General features: G+C 40.1%; 1 protein-coding gene across 1 annotated transcript; it reads right to left on the bottom strand.

Moving 5' to 3' along the window:
- Positions 1 to 404: 404 nt before the first annotated feature.
- On the bottom strand, positions 405 to 21052 carry LOC101477070 (sodium/potassium-transporting ATPase subunit alpha-1). The gene is made up of 23 exons (XM_004571252.3): positions 20941 to 21052; positions 20381 to 20491; positions 17688 to 17747; positions 17234 to 17335; positions 17031 to 17132; positions 16712 to 16825; positions 16381 to 16515; positions 15867 to 15984; positions 15493 to 15761; positions 15090 to 15398; positions 14521 to 14655; positions 10967 to 11159; positions 10646 to 10821; positions 10399 to 10535; positions 9845 to 9995; positions 9592 to 9760; positions 9363 to 9517; positions 9148 to 9268; positions 7792 to 7937; positions 7528 to 7658; positions 2265 to 2366; positions 1297 to 1388; positions 405 to 574 (listed from the first exon to the last, which is right to left on the bottom strand). Exons 1-23 carry the CDS (start codon positions 20950 to 20952, stop codon positions 546 to 548), a joined length of 3069 nt encoding a protein of 1022 aa, XP_004571309.3. The 5' UTR covers positions 20953 to 21052; the 3' UTR covers positions 405 to 545.
- Positions 21053 to 21658: the final 606 nt, after the last annotated feature.

Genomic DNA, 21658 nt, shown 5'->3' with positions numbered 1-21658 from the left:
ATGGCTGGCCGATGCAGGTTGTTGGATGTGACGTTTATGATTCTTTGTAGCCACCTGGCTATGCATGGTGCAGGGTGAGGTGGAGATGAGGTTGTTAAAGTACAAGGGGAGGGATTTTGTAAAATACTAGGAGGACAAGGAAAACATTTAAAATCTCAGAAATGAATGTGAGGATTACACAACTTAGTGTCCATAAAGTAGCAGGTGCCCCTAAACAAATCATCTCTAACTTCTTCTCAGAAAGTTAAAAACTTTGGAGAGTATTCACAGGCAAGATACTGAACCTTGGGGAAAAAAAACCCTGAGACAGTTTTTTTCCCCACTTTTAACATAACAAAGAAACTTACAAGAAAACTGAATAAAAATGCAGACAGCCTTGATTTTAGATTAGAAATACTTTATTTCGGTACACACATTCATAAAGATATTCTTAATCTATCCATGCTTTGTGGTGTTTTTAGAGCTATAGCATCTCTAACAAACACTTAAGATAACATTAAGTAGTGATGAAACACACACTGCCTTCATGTCTGTCTCATGTTGGCTCAGTAGTATGTCTCCTTCTCCAACCAGCCTAAAAACCAAAGGAGACACGATTAGGGACATCATTTTTGTGAAATTTCACCTCACATTTTTTTTAATTCTTTATGTTGTCCAAATGACAAAGATTTTTGATATAACTCTGTTGATTATGCATTTGTAATTAAATATGTAAAAGGCTTTAACATGGACAGTTTCACACAGCTGTATCAGAGCCAGCCCTGCATACAGGTTCTGCTTAGATTCAAGCATCGTGACTGACTTTAACTAGTGGAGTTTAGAGTTTACTTTGGTTTCTTAAGATATTCAACCATTTAAAACTTTTGGACTTTTAGTACCTTTTTCTTTGCTGATGCTTGTAGTCTCAAGGTTAGTTTAAATGTTAACCAATGTAAATACATTTGGTGGAAGGGCTAAAAGGATTGATATTTGATCATGATTTTTAGTTTTTAGTTTTAAACAAATTATTAATTAAAATTATTAATAATAATGGCATTGAAAACAGGATTTATATTAATATGTGTCTAAAAAAAGCTAATGGATTTTTATATATATGAGATGCTCTCGCTTAAATAGATGGGGCCAAATGGAACTTAATAACTTATTAACCTATTTCTAGTCAGAGAAATTCCAAAGAATTTATGTGCAAGTAATTTTTTTAAAAATGGGTGAAAAAAGAAAGGGCTTTCATGAAGGAAAAAAATATGGATAAAAATGTGTCCAAAGTGTTTGGTCATTCCTGAATAAAACTCTTACCTCCTGGGTGGTGTCTGAGGATATATTTTCTGATTTCATCATAAAAGAAGAGAAGGAAGCCGTGCGGTAATCCACAGAACCACCATAATGGCCTAAGGTTTGGATGGACAGACAGAGACTGAATTACAACTACTACACTGACATTATTTCTTTGACGCTGCTGAAGTGACTGAGGACATCAGGTGAGGAGTCCAAGGACAAAGGGAAACTTGAGTGCCAGAAGATTATGGGGGAGGTCTGGACTGGCATGAATGGTTTAAGGTAAACAAAGAGCAGTGAAGTCAAATGTAGCGTGGAGTTGGTCAATGAACTAAATCTAACAGGTCTGACTAACAGGTCACAGAACTGCACAGATGTCTGTCACCTTTAGACATTTTCTGATGACTGCAGTAGTGGGAGGTATCAGAGAAGGTGGTGAGAGTACAGGACTGTGGTGGACAACTTTTGTACTTGGCATAACCATCTGCTGTTTAATGTGGAAAAGACTAAGGAACTGGTTGATGATAGGAGGAGGACATGAACATCAGCGACCCCTACTTACATCCGTGGGGTCTGTGTGGAGGACTTAAAACACAAAAGGCTTCTATTAGGGAGGGGAAAGCTATCTTCTTTTTCAGAGAAAACATCTGCCAGAAGATGAGCAGGATGAATTATGAGTCTGTGTTGGCCAGAGCCATACTCTATGATGCGATGCAGGGGCAGCAGATAACAGACTCAACTGATCCTGTCGATGTTATGGTGAATGTTGAAAACGACAGGAATTGGCTTGGGAACGTGAATGCCCGTACATAAATGAAGATGGCAAAGGAAACAGCCACAAACACCACAGAGAAAAGGACAATTGTGCATTAGGAATTAGTCATTATAATTGCTGAATTTAAAAAAAAAATGCCTAGAAAGGGTATCTCTAAGCGTTCACACTATTGCCTAATGGAAAATCATAGTATTAGCTTATCTGCTTTACTCACTTCATAGGGTACATTTTCAGGGCAATGTCCATGCCTGGGCAGTATGACAGGAACACAGCAAGAGCCAGCTCCTCAAACATCCCAAAGATAAGGACATTGTTCCTGTACAAAAGAAAAATGTCAGTCAATATCAATAAAACTGAAACTATTTTTTTAATATTTGATTTGAGTGCTCTTTTTCTGTTCTGGAACTTGGTATATCCTTTGTTGTACTACATATATATTTAACATTGGCTCATTTTCTTTAATAAATAAAATATTAAGTTTCATGTATATCCATTCCAGCTTTTAGGTAAGCTTTCAGCCTGATTTGTGGAATAATACAATTTGAAATTGTTTGCGGAGCTTGTTCTTCAAATGGTTCGAGTTTTATACTTGTTCTAGGCTGTATGGATGCTGATGTCAGTCAGAAATGCTAAACAGAAGCCCCTGGTACTCCACCACCAGCCATATGTCCATTCAGTGACACACCGGCCAAGGAACAAGCTCTGGAAATGGACAACTCTGTTCTGAGACATATGAAGCTGGAAACACTGGCAACCATAGTCACTTGTCTTCCAGGGAGGGAAATTTAAATCTGCTGGCTAACTTAAATTCTGTAAAATTATAATTCACGTCGGCAGTAATGACACCCAGTTATGTCAATCAGAGGTCACTAAAATTAATATGAAGTCGATGTGCAACCACGCCAAAACAACGTTAGTAGTTTTCTCTGGTCCCCTCCTGAATTGGACCAGGAGTCACACGTTTAGCTGAATGTTCTTAAATTGCTGACTGTCTGAGTGGTGTCCAAAAAACCCAATGTGGGCTTTATAGATAACTGGGAAACTTTCTGAAAGAAACAAAGTCTTGTTAGGAGAGACAGCATCCATCCCACTTTGGATGGACCAGGTCTCATTTCTTAAAATCTGGCCAAATTTATTAAACATCCCAAAACGTGACTATCCAGAGTTTGGACCAGGAAGCAAAGTTGCGGTCTACACAGGCCAAGGGGAGAGTGTCGCAGCAATTTCCGGCTCATTAATCAACCAAAGAACCAGACAGATTTTTAATCATTTGAAAGCCTGATTCTTAACCGTGTCCACCCCAACTAAAAAAAAAGAAAAAAGAAAAACAGTCTTATTTGTTATCATCTATCGTCCACCTGGGCCTTATTCAGAGTTTCTGTCTGATTTCTCCGACTTTTTATCCAATTTAGTGCTCAGCTCAGATAAAATCATTATTGTGGGTGATTTTAACATCCATGTAGATGCTAGAAATGCCTCATCATGGTGTTTAATCTGTTAGACTCAACTGACTTATTTCAAAATGTAGAAGAACGCACCCACCACTTCAATTACACTGTAGATTTTGTTCTGACAAAGCGCACAGAAACTGAACATTTAACAGTGTGTCCTGAAAACCCTCTCTTGCCTGATCATTTCCTAATAATATTCAAATTTAGAATAATGGATTACACAGCGGTAGGGAGTAGATTTGATCACAGTAGATGTGAAATGGTATCTCAAAAATTTGGAAGATCATGATTTAGCCTGGAAAAGTAATCTGCTGCTTTATTTTTAAAAAAGCCCACCGTGAAGATAGAACATCTTAATAATCATCACTGACTGAAGAAAATAAAAACAACCATAGTTTTCCCTTCAACACTGTAGCCAGGCTGACAAAAAGACAGAGCTCTGTTGAACCAACCATTCTTTTAACATTAGGCAGCAATAACTTCATGAATTTCAGGAAAGCCAAAACTAGGGAGCTAGGAATACAATAAACAGAAAAGGAACACGAGGGCTGGCACGACAACAGGCAGAGAAAAAAACAGGGCTAAAATACACAGAGTAATAATGAGGGAATGAGACACAGGAGGGAAACAGAGCTGGGAGTAATCAAATACACACAAGACAGGGAGGAAGCAAAACTATTGTGGCCAACCTTTACATGGAGGAAGTGGGAAGGAAGGCTCTTGGCTCTTTTAAAGGGAGTGTACCCAGCCACTGGTACAGATATGTGGACGACACCTGGGTCAAAATCAAAACCCAAGAAGTGGAATCCTTCACTGCTCTTTTTAACGTTCACCAGGGAAGACACAAAGGATGACTGTTTGCCATTCCAGGACTGTGCCGCGCACATTGAAGGGAATGGAAAACAGAAGTTTACTGAAAGCCCACACACACAGACCAGAGCATCCTATTTGACTCCCATCACCCTCTGGAACACAAACCTGGAGTAATCAGGACCCTACACCACCAGGCAGAAAATCTTCCCTCTAAGCCTGAAGGAAAAAAGAGGGAATGCACACATGTAAAGGAAGCTCTGAAACATGTGGTAATCCTAATGGGGCTTTCATCAAGTCAGCAAAGATGCACAGAAAAGAAGGTCAGACACCAGCTAGGGAGGATCAGAAAGACAGACGTAACAACATTATCCTCCCCTATGTAGCCGGTGCATCAGAAAAACTCAGGAGAGTTTTCTCCAAGCACGACATCCCAGTTTACTTCAGACCCAGCAACACACTCAGACAGAAACTGGTTCATCCCAAAGACAAACTCCTAAACACAAACTTAGCGACATAGTGTGTGCCAAACAGTGTAGCGAGGAATGCCCAGACCTCTACATTGGAGAGACGAAACAGCCACTTCACAAGCGCATGGCACAACATAGAAGAGCCGCCTCCACAGGACAAGACTTGGCTGTCCATCAGGATCTAAAGGACAAAGGTCACTCTTTAGAGGATGCCAATGTCATATTTTGGACAGAGAAGACAGTTTGAAAGAGGAGTGAAAGAAACCATCTATGTCCGCTGTGAATGACCATCTTTGAACAGAGGCGGTGGTTTACACCAACTGTCTGCCATCTGTAATCCAGTTATGAGATCCCAGATGCCTTAATGTCCACTCACATCCTGGGCCTTTTGACCACAGGAAATTGCATGATAGGGTGGGACTAGGTTTCACAGTGGGCTCACCCTTGCCTGATTGTGACCCACACCCGTTTTCACACCTTGGCTCCTGTGATTAGGTAGAGGATCATTAGGGGGTCCATGTCCCTCTCGGTGGGTTACTCCCACAGAGCTTAAATCTAGGACTCGTCACCATTTGAGCCTAGAACTGATGAAGCTTCTCGGATGAGAGGTGAAACGTCTTCAAGCAACTTAAAGAAGTCCAGATGCTTTTCTTTCCAAGCTCCTTAGACCAAAACTGAACACAATGAGCACTAGAAGATGGACTTTCAAAATAAAACAGGAAACATGAGACATTCACAAAGAAGCGGACTTGACCCTGAGACAGGGAGACATGACTGACTGAGGAGACACAGGAGATGCACAAACATAGAGACAATGGTACCTGACATGAAACGAAGAACACAGGGAAGGCGCAGAGTAAACACAGACACAGAGACTATACACAAGCTATAATAAACACTGACACCCAAAACCACGAATAACTCTAAATCAAAGAATATTACTTAAACTTGAAATACAAACACAAGTGATCTTCTTATCTCTGTGCTTGTCCTGCTAGACAAGAGAGTTTAATCCTGTTGACCATAACATTTTATTACAGCAATTAGAGCGTGCTGTAGGCATTAAATATGCTGTGCTTCCCTAAGGTCAGCGGGTCTCATACTTTTGACATAATTCCCCACGTGGCAGGAAGAAATATTTTCACGCCCCATCTAAACATCTAAACTAGCTGAGCCTTTATTTAGATAATAAACTAATTCACAATGAATCATTCAGTAATTAGTTTTAAACTGCTTTCATTTTAAACAACTATTTGTAACTTTTGTCAGTAGACTGCTTCATTAGTCTGCACCACTTCTTCAAAAAAGCAACAGGTTAAACAGAATGTGAATATAGAAAAATAAAGTTCAGTCTTATAAAAAAAAGAAATCCAGAAACTTGTGAACAGAGATAAAAACACGTTCAAAATAGAATGACTCCTGTCTCAGAGTGATGCTGAAAAACTTGTTCGTGGATTTACTACTTCCAGGCTGGACTACTGTAATTCATTATTATCAGGATGTCTGAAACTTTCAGTTGATCCAAAATGCAGCAGAAGAGTACCAACAGAGACTAGAAAGAGAGAGCATATTTCTTACATATTTTTTGTCTTCATTGGCTCCCTGTTAAATCCAGAATGAAATATTAAAACCTTTTCTTCAAATACAAGGTCTTGATCAATCAGTGCCCATCTTATCCTAAAGACCTTACACTACCATATCACGCCATTAAAACTCTTTGCTCTCACGCTGCGTGAGAGAGTATTTAAAAGTAGAACGGCAGACAGAGCCTTCAGCTTTCTGTCATGGTCCAGCAGCCCTCATCGCTCGACCTGCCCGTTGTGTCTGAGTGTGTGTTTTTGCTGCTACTCCCCTCACATCTCTCTCTCCCTGTTGTGTGTGCTTTTGTGTGGGACTTTTGCATCCCTGGAGGTTTTGGTGCTGAGTATTGTTCAGCGCTGAAGTGTTCACTCACTGGAGTCAGCCACACCTGCTGCTCATCTGTTGCTGCCATCTGCAGCTGATTACCGTCATCGGCAGCATCCCTACTTAACAGTGTATTGAACTCGTCAGTATGGCAGTGGATTGCTTAATGAAAACCTTGTTTGCTGGTGGATTGCCTAGCCATCACCAGTGTGTTTTGTCTTCACTATGAATCTGGAGCTGAGTTGTTTTCATGGGAGTGGAGCCAGTGTTTTGGAATTGGAGTTGCTGTTTCACGATTCCCACCATGGACACAAGCACTGTTTGGGATTTGGGAGAAATCGCCATGGGAACCACAGTGCTGGGACTTGCGCATTTTTTAACCCTGTAAATAAACTCACTGTCTTTTCTTGGAGGAATTCTGCATTTGGGTCTCATTACCTCAAACCTGATGCTTTCAGACCCCTCTTCCTTGGAACCAGCTCATGAAATAGGGCTAAGCTACCCATGATGCATTGTTATTTTTCATCTTTGGCTCTCTTCCACAGCATGTCTTTGTCCTTGCTTTCTCCCCTCAACCTAACTGGTATTTCCCCCCTGAGCCTGGTTCTGCAGGAGGTTTCTTCCTGTTAAAAGGGAGTTTTTCCTTCCCCCTCTTGCCAAAGTGCTTGCTTGTAGGGGGCCATATGATTTGGGTGTTTTTCTTTGTTTTATTGTAGGGTCTTTACCTTATGATATAAAGCGCCTTGATGCAAATGTTTTTGTGATTTGGCACTTAATACAATTGAATTGTAAAGTTCTATCACACCCATTGGAGCTCTTTCGGATCTTGATGTATACGTACTTCATTCCTTGCTGCAAAATAGAGTTCCTCCTTGTTTTACAGATGAGCAGATCAGCCACCTGGACAATCACAATACTGGAGAAGAAGGCTGTGTGGCAGGTGAACTCCAAGATCTTTCTGCTCTCATATGTCTGGTGTATAAAAAAAGAGATGAAAAGATTGGAATGTTTTTGATTTTGAGCACTGAAACTTCAGTGGACTGTAACGTAAAGTTTGATCATTTTCACAGTCCAAAGTACAGCTAGTAACACAAGTCAGACTGACCCACTCCTGCCCATAGCTGTCTTCTAGGTCATTTAGAAATCTGTTATCCCAGAAGATTCTAAGTCCCATGAGATCCAAGGGCAAAAATCCATTTTCAGCCAGGACGACAAAATATGTGAAGAAGCCAGCTGAGGCCTGTATCATGCCTACCATGAAGAAAACAACAGAAAACGTCAATGGATTCTTATCAGAGAAAGTTTGAACTTTTTATTTTACAACTGTGGCAGTTTCTTCATAAATAAACATGAACAAATATGACACGTCAATGTCATTCTATGCAAAGCCAAGGTAAATAGATATAATGGACCGAGAATTCAAAGATTATGACACAGAACCAAACCACAGAAGGAAATATTTGGGAATACTTTACAAATGTGATATTGAAATTGATCACAAAATGTTACTTTAAAAAAAACAACAATTATTGTTAATTGAATTTGGACCTATTAAGTTTCTTCAATCTTCATTCTTAAACATCTTCCTTTTTGAACATTTTTCAAATGAGAAACTTTTTACAAACGTTGTATTGTTACTTTTGCGACAATTGTGACCAGAGAATGGTACAAGAATGCACACACAAGAAGGCCCTGAGTAAATGTGGTTATCCCAACTGAATATTTCTCAAAGCTGGGAAGGCACCAAAGGAAAGCTCCAGCTGATCCAGGAGAGAAGGACAACCGCAGTCGAAGCCAAAACCCGTACTGATCCCATACGTGTCAGGAGTATCGGAACAGTTGAGACGCATTTTTTTCTAAACACTGTGTCTTTGCAGCTTTTAAACCCCAAAACACGCTGCGCCAAAAATTGGTCCACCCCAAGGATCAGGTCCCCTGACACAAACAGAGTAACATAGTGTACACTGTTAAGTGCCAAGAGGATAGCCAGGATTTACACATCGGGGAAACCAAACCACCTCTGATGAAGCGGATGGCACAAGAGTGAAGAGCTACCATCTTACAATGCTGTGATTGCAGCCATTACCCAACTCTCTGTGAATGGTACTCATGGCCATTGATCAGTGGTTGTTGATGAATAATCAATAATAATGACAATTTGCATATTAATGATCATGAAACTGACCTCACTGTCCAGTTTTCATTTAATGTTGCTAGTTTTATAAGTATGCAAATGTACCATTTTATAACGTTGGAGACTTCTTCCATCTCAGTCAGTTGAGACAGAAGAAGACACTTGGATGAGTGATGAAACATTTCTCCTACTGAAAACGGGACGTCCTGATTAACAGAATCAACTTTTGGGGATTTCTTTACCTGTATGATGGAGCATGCATCAAGACATAATACAGCAAATAGGAACAGAATAATTAAAGGTTTAAAAGTATAAATAATGTGTTACCAATCTGTCCATAAGCCATACTGATGAGTCTCTCGTTCACCAGCCTGTCTGATGCATTTCTGGGCTGTCTCTTCATGATGTCACTCTCAGCTTGTTCATAAGCCAAAGAAATTGCAGGGACCTGTGACACCACAAGTAAACAAAATCAACCCATAACTGCATTATCTACCATTTGAACCTCTACATAGAGCAGGATGAAGAGCCAAACAGCTCACCAAATCAGTTCCCAGATCAATACAGAGGATGGTGACGGTTCCCAGGGGCAGAGGGATGTTGGCGATCACAAAGAGGAGGAAGGGTGACATCTCAGGGATTTTACTGGTCAGAGTGTAGGCGATGGACTTCTTCAAGTTGTCAAAGATCAGACGGCCTGAACAAAGTAATTTAGCAGATTCAGTGATGCTTTGTATTTTATATAATTCGACATTTTTCCCAAGGTCTTACCTTCTTCCACTCCAGTTAAAATGGAGGCAAAGTTATCGTCCAGCAGTATCATGTCAGCAGCCTGTTTAGAGACATCAGATCCAGCGATGCCCATGGCGACACCGATGTCAGCTTTCTTCAGAGCTGGAGAGTCGTTCACACCATCACCTGTCACGGCCACAATGGCTCCCTGTACAAGGAATAAAGTGTTTTTTACAAGTCACAAATAAAACACTTGTCAAACTGTGTCTGTGAGAATCCCCCCGATGCTCACCTGTCTCTGGCATCCTTCCACAATGATCAGTTTCTGTTGAGGGGAGGTCCTGGCAAATACAATTTCAGTGTGGTTCCTCAACACATCGTCAATCTCCTCTAGGGTCATGTCTTTAAGCTCCCCACCATGGATGACACAGGCCTTAGCATCCCTGTAGATTAGATTACAACAGTGTAAGTATAACAGCAGTTGTTATCCAACGTCCTGTGTCTGAGCACAGGGCATGATGAAGACAAGATGAAAACATTGGTATAGAACAAAGACTGAATTAACCCTGGCAAAAAAAGAAAAAAAGATGGTATGTTAAGCAAAAAGCAACATTAGAAAATATTCGACTTCAGAAAATGTTGGATTCCCGCTGCATATGAATCACATTTCCCCCCACACAACAGAAGTGTTATTACACTTGTATTATAAAGAATTAAAGTTTCAGAGAAAATACAGTATTTTCACATAAAAGGCATTTTTGCTTTACAGATTACATGACCTCTGTTTATGAACAGCGGCTACTTATCCTCAAAGTTAGCTAAATAAATCTTGATAAGAGAACTAACCTAGGGTTGACCTCTGAAACTGGAACATTCAAACGGGCAGCAATGTCTTCAACAGTCTCATTGCCTTCTGAGATGATACCCACACCTCTAGCAATAGCCTTGGCTGTAATTGGATGGTCACCTGTGATCATGATGACCTGCAAGGATTGAGGAGATAAAATGTTTAAAGTTTATGTGCAGAATTTGTTTTATAAACTATATCCAAAAAAATCAAAATTTGAGATGTTCTTTCAAACAGTTATCATACCTTGATTCCAGCACTCCTGCATTTACCAACAGCATCGGGCACAGCAGCACGAGGAGGGTCAATCATGGCCATGAGGCCAGTAAAGCACAGGTTCTCAGTGGGGAAGTTCACATCATCAGTGTCAAAAGCAAAGCCTTCTTTGAACTGGTCATCAGGCAAGTGATAGTGGCAGAAACCTATAAGGCACAAATAAAATGCGATTGAGATTCAATTGTCTGTTCAGAATCAATCAGAATCTGTATCTGTTATGGTCTGGGAGGAAAGCTGCCTCGTTTCTCTCTGTACTGTACTCAACATGGTTGAAATGAAAATAAACTGTACCCAAAACTCTCTCTCCAAGACCTCCCAACTCAAGATAGGCGCTATTGAAGGCATCTTTTAGTTCGTCGTCCAGAGGCTGCTCTTTGCCGTCAAGCATGATGGTGGCGCAGCGATCCAAAATCCTCTCTGGAGCTCCTTTCATCACCAGCAGATGCTTGGTTTCTCTGGGGGTTGTGTTCTTATGAATAGAGAGCTGTGGGACAGCAGAAAGGTTGGATTTAAATGCAGGTCTTATCTATACTATCAGTGGTTTATGTAATGCAAAATGACTATGTTGAGGGCTGTGATCAGCTGTGAGACGGGCGCTGCTCTTGTGGTGACCTGCAGCAGGTGTTTATTGGCATTTATTGGCATTTTCTTTCTCTTTTTGTTTTTAACTTTGTTTTAACTCTGTTCTTAACCGTGGTTTTAACTTTTTGCCGACATGGAGATCTTCTACACCTTAGTTTTATTGTTGTTGGCGATATTCACCTGGAGTCATTCACTCTCACTGACAATCACTTATACACGCGAGGAACTACTTGGATTACGGTGGTCCTGTTTGTCTATGTACGACTCTTCTAATGCTCGGACAGATGTGCTTCTTGGTGAGGATTTATTTCCCCGGTCAAAGACTAATTTTGGAAAGCCCCGCCGCTTGAGAAAACGCGGAAAGAAAGGCGGCGTGCTTCTGGCCAATGTCCAATCTCTTAGGAACAAAATGGATGAATTACAAGGGAATGTGCTTCATCTACGGGAATACAGGGAGGCTTGTCTGATGGCGCTTACCGAGACATGGCTGACCGATATGGACAGTGACACTTCACTGCGAATCAGCGGCTTTGGGACCCCTGTCAGATTGGATCGGAACTGTGGAGTAACACGCAAATCTCACGGAGGAGGGGTTTGTTTATATATCAACCAGGGCTGGTGTAATAATTTTACTGTGCGGGAGCGGTTGTGTCTTCCTGACATCGAGCTCCTTTCAGTATCTGTCAGGCCTTTTTACTTACCGAGGGAGTTCCCTCAAATTTTTGTCACTGTTGTTTACATTCATCCTAAGGCTGACGTTAAAGTTGCTGCTGATGCCATTTTTAAAGTGGTACACAATCTGCAGACTCTCTCACCGGATGCTCCTAATTTTATTCTCGGTGATTTTAACAATTGTAACCTTAAGAAATCACTGAACAATTTCTTTCAATATGTCACTTGTCCTACAAGGCATAACAAAACGCTGGATTTGTGTTATGGACCAATTAAGGGGGCATACAAGTCTGTGGCCGGACCTGCGCTAGGTTCTTCGGATCACAATGTTATTCACCTCCTCCCTGCTTACAGATCTGTGATTAGGAGGGAGAAGGCCTGTGTGAAGTGGACTAATGTCTGGACAAAAGACAGTTGTGTTGCCCTTCAGGGGTGTTTTGATTGCAAGAGAGCACTTCTGATTTGGATGAACTCACTGATGTGGTGTGTAGCTACATCTCTTTTTGCAAAGACTCTGTGGTTCCAGTCAGAGAATTTAAGACTTTCCCTAATAACAAACCGTGGCTCTCTAAAGATATTAAGGATCTGATTCTTAAAAGGAAAATTGCTTTTAACGAGGGAGACGTTCCCACTGTGAGAATATTGAGGAAGGAGGTGAGGGCTGCAATAAAGATCGCCAAGATGAGGTATAGAAATAAGATTGAGGCAGAACTCAGCAGTAACAACCTCAAAAGAGCTTGGCTTGGTATGAAAACAATGGCAGGGCTACAGACGAAAGGTAAAAGCAGCATTACCTTAGAGGGGTTTACCTCTGACAAACATCTGGCAGACAGTCTTAACAGTTTTTACCTTCGTTTTGAGAACTATGATCGTTCTAGGCAGACCAGCACACTGAGGGAAAAGACCATCACTCCCCCATCTATTTGTATTGATGAGACAGGGGTAGCTAATCTTTTTAGACATACCAAAAGCAAGAGTCCTGGACCTGACAACATCTGTGGACAGGTACTGAGAACTTGTGCTGATCAGCTGAGTGGGATTTTTCACTATATCTTCTCACTTTCTTTAGAGCTACAGTCTGTACCTAAAATTTGGAAACATGCGATCATTGTTCCTGTTGCTAAGGGCAGTTCTCCTAAGGCACTGAATGATTTTAGGCCTGTGGCTCTGACTTCTTTAGTGATGAAGACATTTGAGAAGATAATTAAGAAGGAGATTTTAATGCATGTTGAACACCATCTTGACCCCTTCCAGTTTGCCTATAGAGCAGGGAGAGGTGTGGAGGATGCTGCTGTCACACTCCTGCATCTCTTGTATAAGCATCTTGAGGCCCCCCACACCCATGCAAGATTATTATTTGCTGACTTTTCATCTGCATTTAATACAATTCAACCCCTCTTACTTGCTGACAGGCTTTACAATCATTTCAAGCTTGACACTAGTCTGGTCGGCTGGGTGACAGACTTTCTGACTAATAGGTCACAATGTGTGAGGGTAAATCATGTCTTTTCTGATGTGCTCTCCTCCTCTACTGGATCACCCCAGGGTTGTTGCCTCTCCCCTTCTGTTCATTCTGTACACAAATGAGTGTCGCAGCAATTTCACAAACAGACACATCCTGAAGTTTGCTGACGACACAGTGATCGTCAGTCTTCTAGTGGGGGACGAGTCAGGCCATGGACAGGTTGTAGATGATTTTGTGAATTGGTGTGATGAGTCCTTCCTTTCACTTAACATGTCAAAAACTAAAGACATGATTATTGATTTTAGGAAGTCCTCTTATAGCTCATCACCCACTATCATTAAAACTGCCGATATTGGGATCGTTGAGAGTTATAAATATCTAGGTGTGGTACTTGACCATAAACTGTGTTTTGAATCTCATGCTGATGCCACTACTAAAAAAGTTCAACAAAGACTGTTCTTTTTAAGGAAAATGAGATCTTTTAACGTCTCATCTGAGATGTTGTCCTTGTTTTATAGAAGTTTTATCGAATCTGTGATGTCTTTTTGTATCGCTGCCTGGTTTGGTAACCTGACGGTGAAGAATAAGAATCGGTTGGGACTTCTGGTAAAAACTGCTAGCAAAATTTCAGGGCGCTGGCAAGATGGACTTTTGGCCATTTACAATAGAAATGTGCTTAGAAAGGCTCATTCTATTATTAATTGTGTGAACCATCCACTTCACAGTGAGTTTGAGTTGTTGCCTTCCGGCCGCCGTTTTAGAGTACCTCCGAGGAGGACTAAAAGACTCCAGGTCTCTTTTATCCCTACTGTGTCTTGTCTCCTTAATGGCAAATAATTGTCCTTGAATTTTCTATCATTATTATTGTTATTTTTGTTTTATAGTATTGTTCTGTTTGTTCTTATCCTCCTGCTGCTAAACTAATTTCCCCTTGTGGGACAATAAAGAAATTGAATTGAATTGAATTGAATTGTTCTACACTCTTGTGCCCATAACTGTTTATCAAAGATGGGCACAGCTTCCAGGTCTCAGGTGGACTCTTAGGTGGAGTCACACATATAAACTAACATACAATCTTTATATACAATATCATTTTAAATTTTAATACATTGTGTGGATTGTTTACCTGGTATTTGTTTGTGGAATTAAAGGGAATCTCAGCAATTTTGGGGTATTTTTCTCTCATTTCACTAACAGATCCACAGCACAGCTCGATACACTTCAGCAAAGCAGCTTCTGAGGCATCACCAGCAATATTTCTCTGTGGGTTTTAGCAAAACAAGAAACAGATTATATCGATCATGGATCAAGTCCCTTTTTTAATAACAATATATTGCAAATAAAAATGAATGAGCAATAAATAACAATATAATAGCTCGAATATTTGTTAGTTAATAAACAAATAAATTTACAACATTGACAAAAAGAAACCTGTAACCACACATATTATACAAATACTATTTGCAATAAATTACCCACCCTGTCACATTTAGTGGACTCACAGTGCAAGAAATACGTATGTCATATATGGTAGATCCAACAATCTCACTGGCCACCTCTTGCTATGGCTCAAGCTGTATATTTAAAACAGTTGCATATGCTATGCTATAGATTCTGCAAAGATTTACTGCAGATGTGTAATTTATGCATTAGAATTTGATAATTAGAGGAGTTTTAAAGATGAAAGTTTCTCACCTTCAGAATGGGAACATCGTTTTGGCCAGCCAGGAAGACGGCACGGTTGCAGAGTCCGGCGATTCTAGACAGAGCAGTCCAGGTGGGGGAGCTCTTTTGAAAAGCGACACCGCTCTGGTTCTCAGTGGTGTCGGCCTCATGGATCTGGTTGTCAAACCACATGTGAGCCACGGTCATTCTGTTCTGGGTCAGGGTGCCGGTCTTGTCAGAGCAAATGGTGGAGGTGGAGCCCAGAGTCTCGACAGCCTCTAGGTTCTTCACCAGGCAGTTCTTCTTGGCCATACGCTTAGCAGTCAGAGTCAGACACACCTACAGACAAAACGTAAGTTTTCAAAACTGTAAACTATGACAACAATAAATTGAAAGGTATTTAAAGAGAGTGTCATTAGACACCAAAACTCACAGTGACAGTAGCCAAGAGACCTTCTGGGACATTGGCAACAATGATACCAATGAGGAAGATAACACCATCTAGCCAGCTGTATCCGAGGATGACGGAGAGGATGAAGAAAGTAAGACCCAGGAAGACGGCCACTCCAGTGATGATGTGGATAAAATGCTCGATCTCAATGGCAATGGGAGTTTTTCCAGCTTCAAGACTGGAAGTAAGGGTGGCGATACGGCCCATGATAGTATTATCTCCAGTGTTGATGACGATTCCTCTGGCTGTGCCTGAACGGACAATTGAAATCCATTGATAATGGAACATGCTTGTGGGCAATATAATAAATATTATACATAAATTTCTCTATCAACCACAAGCTGTTCATACTCTACCTTCAACACAGTTAGTGGAGAAGAAAGCAATGTTCCTGGTTTCCAGTGGGTTTTCATGGGAGAAATCTGGAGAACGAGTCTGGGGCTCTGATTCACCAGTCAGGGAGGAGTTGTCCACCTGAGAGATTAAAAAGAAAGTAATACAGGTAAAACAAACACATGAATACTATTTAATAAATATGAATTTGACTTAAGGAATAAATGGGAACTGGTATGATGTTTGAATGAATCACAAAAATGCTACTCAGAATGAAGACCACCACATGCATCAATATACTTAGCAACTTAACATCCATGCATAAAAATGTTTCAGCTGAGCAATCAGCTTGCATGCACAAGATTAGCTAATCTAAATGGGCTGAGCTCGACTCTGTCGCCGGCCATAACTAAACTATGTCTAAAACTAACTAAACATCACAGCATGTCTTCTTCTCATTTAAATAAATAATAGTAGATATCAAACACATGCTCTACAAAAATGTTTGCTGGCATAAAGAGTATTTGAGATACAGACCTTGCAGCCGTGAGCAGAGATGATTCTCAGATCAGCAGGGATCCGGTCTCCTCCTTTCACCTCCACTAAATCTCCAAGCACCACCTCCTCAGTGTTGATGCTTTTCTTCTCTCCGTCACGGATAACCAGGGCTTGCTATGAAATCAAAGATTTTAGGAATTTTTGATTAACTCAGTTTGATTTTAATCCCAGCGGCAAAATTTCAGATGATAAAATGTATCATCAGTGCAGAACTTTTCCCTTAAGACTGTGCAAAAAATACTGCAGTTTCTTAATTCATATAAGCTGTAAATATGTTGAATTTACATTAGTTTTCCTTTCAGTGTCTCACCTGTGGGACCATGTTCTTAAAGGAATCCATAATCCTGGAGCTCTTGGCCTCTTGGTAGTAGGAGAAGCAAGCCGTGATCATGACCACAGCAGAAAGCACAACCCCTAGGTACAACTACATAAAGATAGAAGAGAGAGTTAGGTGGTACAGCAAACAGTGGTACAGATTGTTTATCTTCATGCATGCTCAATCATCCAGTGAAGGTAGTCCCAAAAAGTTGATTCTTTTCAACTGAAAAGGTTGCATCCAGATGAACAGGATCAACTTTTTGGGATGCACATTATTTAGTAGATAACAATTCAGATGAAGACTTGCTTACATTATCATTTCCAGGGTTCTCCTCTGAGGCAACCTGGATAGCGTAAGCCAAGAAGCAGAGGAATGCACCAATCCACAGCAGCATGCAGAAACCACCAAACAGCTGGAAACCAGAGGAAAAACATTCAGGCTTTGCTTGTTGTACTCACTTTTTTGCATTTCTAATATCTGAATTCAAACACAGATTTGTGGTTTGACTCTCACCTGTTTGCAGAACTTGACCCACTCGGGTGTTGTGGGAGGAGGTGTGAGGGCGTTGGGGCCATCTCGGGCCAGGATCTCTTTTGCTTTGGATGAAGAAAGACCCTAAAAACAGTGTCTCGGTTACTCCAAGCTCAAAAGACCTGTCTGTACATGTGGAGTACACTACAATTCTTTCTTTACAGGTCCTATGACCCTTTTAATTGTGTGTTTTGTGGGTCGTTGAGGAGTGTTTTTATTTTATTTATTTTTGTCATGTCCATCTAATGTCAGAAAAAGAAGTCAGACTTGACTTTTTCGCAATAGTTTCACAGTGTTTCTTGGATAATACACCTCCAATAATGGCATTACTTCACAAATAGCCTAGTAAGTTGACAAAGCATTGAATGCAAGAAAAATACACCGACTGCCAAATCTTCCCTCCCCTCTCTCCTTATCACACATTTGGAGTGCTCACCCTTGTCAGGTCAGTTCCATATTTTCTGTGAAGTTCATCAAAGCTTAATTTGTGGTCATCCTAAGGTGAAACAAAGACAGAAAGAGATAGAGAGATGCATTTTTAAAAACAAGTCAAAATCCCAGTGATTGTGAAGCTGCAGCTATAATCTCCTTTGAGAAAAATCTTTTGTAAACTTCCCCGTGTCCTCCAGAGGGACACAGAGAGCATAAAAAAGACTAAAAACTGAGCATTGTGGCTACGTTTTGGTCCATGGAGGAAATTTAAGATTAGCTAAAGCAAACAGTCAAGTAAGACTAGAATCTGTCTGTGAATGGAAACAATGTTGCTGCTAATAACCACTCTTTTAATATCTGACTGATGTTTCCTCCCAAGAGTTTTGCTCATTTTTTTGACATTGCAGTTGAATTTCCCAGCAGGGGCGTCCATCCTCACAAACTTGTAGCTGAACTTTAATCAACATAAATTCTAATGAAAGAAATTAACATTGATTTCATGACGTTGATCATGCACATTTGTAATTAGCCCCAAAAAATTATTTCAGCAATTTCATTAGTGTCAAAGAACAACTTATTGTAGTCTTAATACAGAATACAAGACACAACAGGAACAATATTCTCTATCTGCATTTTGACTTGATGCAGCATGTCATATCTTATATATAAAAAAACATATATATATATACATACATATATATCTGACCAAAGTACCTCAAGGCTGTATGGTGACCCTTTGCTAAATTCTGTGTACACAACTTTGAAACCATCCGTACCTCCAACACTATTGTTACAATTGCAGATGACATGACTGCCATCTGACTTTTAACTGTAAGCAACAAAAACACATACAGGCAGGATGTTCACAATCTGACATCATGGCATGTGAGCAACATCTTGTCTCGAACTTCATGCCAGGTGGTCAGCATCACAAGGCACCTTTATTGTGATGACAACACCTCAGCAGTCGTGGGTAAAGCAACTTTTCTCTATATTTCTAAAGGAGATTAAGATAATATTGTTGATGCACTTGCACTGTTGTTTAAGGAAGTTGGTCCAGTACTTATGTCATTATATGTGAAATTAGTATAAATGTAATTTTGGTATGCTTGTAAAATTACAATAAAGGTCTTTAACCTACAAGTTCACTTTGACTTTAAAAAATTAAAGTTTCAATCGTCTGCTGCTCTGAGTAGGTTGAATACAAAATGATGCATTTCATTAATATTTACTTGTTCAATGAGAAGTCTTCAGCTTGGATGAAGTGTGATCAGTCACATTTATAAGCAGTTTTTACAGTGACATGAGAAAATGGGTGTGGTTGCATGGTTCACCCAATAAGCCATTTTTCTTACCAAATGTGCTATAGATAATGTGAACATGCCATACACTACTGTTGCTACTATTGCAGCTCGAGAACACTTCTCCACTGATTTTGATGTTCCTACTCAAAAAAACCCACATTTTCATCATGTGTATATGGAACTGAGATGTCCTGTAGCACATCTTTGAGCTCAAGTTAAGATATAGGACAGTGATCATTAATATGCAACCAAGACGTGGCTTTAATCACCTAATAACAATCTGCTGGGTGGCATTGTGCAGGAGGGTCATTGGCTGGATTCAAGAAACTAGAACATCAATCATGTATGTACGCCAATCATTCATCACAATCCTTGTCAAGCTTGTCAATGTCAAGGTCATACAATCTTAACCTTGAGCATTATCTGGGTTAAGAACCACTATATTACTGTGTGTAAGTTTAAGTCAGTTCTGACTAATACTTGAGGAGGAATATTATTCTCGTGAACAGAACAGATGGATGGCAGAGAGCTTCCCATGGACTAAGCTCACCGGGCCTTCTGATGGACGAGCTTAAAATTATTCTCAAAATTATTTAACAGAATATCATCTTCTGTCAAAATAGCATCTTTTCTAAAGTTGTTTTAGAATCACCAGCAAAATATTTTAATCCTCTATTTGCTTTCTATTTGGTTATGAACTGACCTGGCCAAGGTCACTATCCCTCAAAACCCTGCAGGCACCATGTTATTGTTATGAAATAATTTGTCATCCCTTTGTTTGCCTTGTGATGCTTCCCCAGTGATGCAATTTCATCAGTGACCTTGAGAAGCGACCAAGACACCGGTTCAGAGCAAGAAAAGGCTGACAGCGGTGAAAACTAGCTGTTCTGCTGGTTGTCGGATATATCTACATGTGAATTCAAACCCACCTAAAACTTTATTAAAGTGATTTTATAAATATGGACAGTTGAATGATATAGGTTTACTGTATGTGGATACAAGATTAGATATCATTTAATAAAATAAAAAATAATATATAAATACAACCAGCTCCTTCACTCAGCATTTAAACCTTCTTTAGATAGCAAAACTTAAAAGTTCATTTATAACTGCCAACATCTTAACAACTTAACATGGGATGGTACACAACAATGTTTATGAAGTACAGCTTGGGCAGCCAGAGCTCATGCTCTAGCTGTAACATGGACTGATTAACGTTGTCCTTAAGTCCATTTCATGAAAGTCATTCCATTCAATGCCTCTTTCTTTCTTAATTAAGATGAATATTTGCACGTTACAAACTCTTTATAGCGTTTGCAGAAGTTGTGTTTGTGTGCTTGAGTGTTACCTGACAGATAATCACAGAGTGGCTGCACAAAAGAGGAGTACTCACCAGATCAACTTCTTTTTTCAGGTCCTCCGTATCCTTGGATTTGTGACCCTTCTTGGTTGTTTTGTCGTCATTTTCTGAGGTGTTCGCCAGTTTGTAGTCATCATTCATTCGCTGGAATGAACAAAGTGGGACAAAATGAAGTTCTAAATAACATTCAAAACATGTGAGAAGATTTCCCTGAAGCGTCGTCTTCTATTTGTTCAGAAAGCTGCAGAAAACCACCTTAATTAATTATTATTTGTAATTATTGGTAATAATTAATAGATAATATATTGTTGATTGGCATGCTGTTAATCATTAGAACAGTGAATTCAAATTCGCATACATAATTTTAAAATAAGGTTTCAGATAGTTTTTAAAGCTGGAAGGTTTTGACATAAGAATGTGATATTAAGGTCCAATGAAAATATAAAAGCTTAACTGAAAACTCATAACCAAAAACTGAAATGAATTTAAAGCTAAAAAAATGTAAAAAAAAAAAAATTTAAATTAAATTAAAGAGCCCAGACTTAGTCCAAATGAAGTCTAAACTCCAGGTTAAAAAATGTGACAACACTTACTTTCGATCCCATGGTCGCAGTGCAGTCTCTATCCTTCAGTCTGCCCAGAGCAGAGACTATTGGTTACTCATTTTAGCCTACCTTTATACCTGGATAGGAGGAGCTTAGGGGATGGTGGTGGTGGTTAGAGGACAAGGGATGAGCACAGTTGGGGAGGTCAGTGGTATAGGGAGGCAAGCTTCCATGATCTAAATGAACTCCTCCCACACCTGAGTTTTTGGTTCAGCCACTATCACTCATGCTTGTCAAGTACTAGGTAGGTCTTCCGCTTGATGGCTTTGTTCACCTCTAGTATCCACTATTTTGTCTGAGGGATCCCACCACTACAGTCTCAGGAAGAGAGGTGCAAAATATAGACCATTAAGACTCAGTAGCCCTCCTTCTCTCTCAGAATGCATCCTCACTATACATTTCAGCACATCAAGCCTGAATGTTGTTTGATTTTCACTTCATGAGTAGAGTGGATAGGCTCCATCCCCACTCTGAAAGTGGATGGATGGAGGGATTGAAGGATGGATGGTCTTATCAGGTCTCATCTAGTAATAAAATGCATGATCTGACTAGAGACATTTCAAATTTCTGTATTCTTGTACAAATCCACAATACAAAAAGACTTGCTGGTTCAGCCAGAATTTCATCACAGATCGATGGTGCAACCAAAGGAAATTTGTAACCCTGATGACCCTTATGAAACCAACCCGTGATCTTCCTGCTTAGG

This window comes from Maylandia zebra, linkage group LG23 (assembly GCF_041146795.1).
Source record: "Maylandia zebra isolate NMK-2024a linkage group LG23, Mzebra_GT3a, whole genome shotgun sequence".
NCBI lineage: Eukaryota > Metazoa > Chordata > Actinopteri > Cichliformes > Cichlidae > Maylandia > Maylandia zebra.
Note: the sequence above shows the minus strand (reverse complement) of the source record. Positions and strands in the feature narration are given on the sequence as shown.

Bases quoted from the DNA above. Each gene is read 5' to 3' on its own strand.
- LOC101477070 (XM_004571252.3), bottom strand. The intron at 15,762-15,866 runs GTAGAGTATGAA...TTGTCCGTTCAG, and splicing joins CTCCACTAACTGTGTTGAAG to GCACAGCCAGAGGAATCGTC. The intron at 9,269-9,362 runs GTGAGCTGTTTG...GTGGTGTCACAG, and splicing joins TTGATCTGGGAACTGATTTG to GTCCCTGCAATTTCTTTGGC.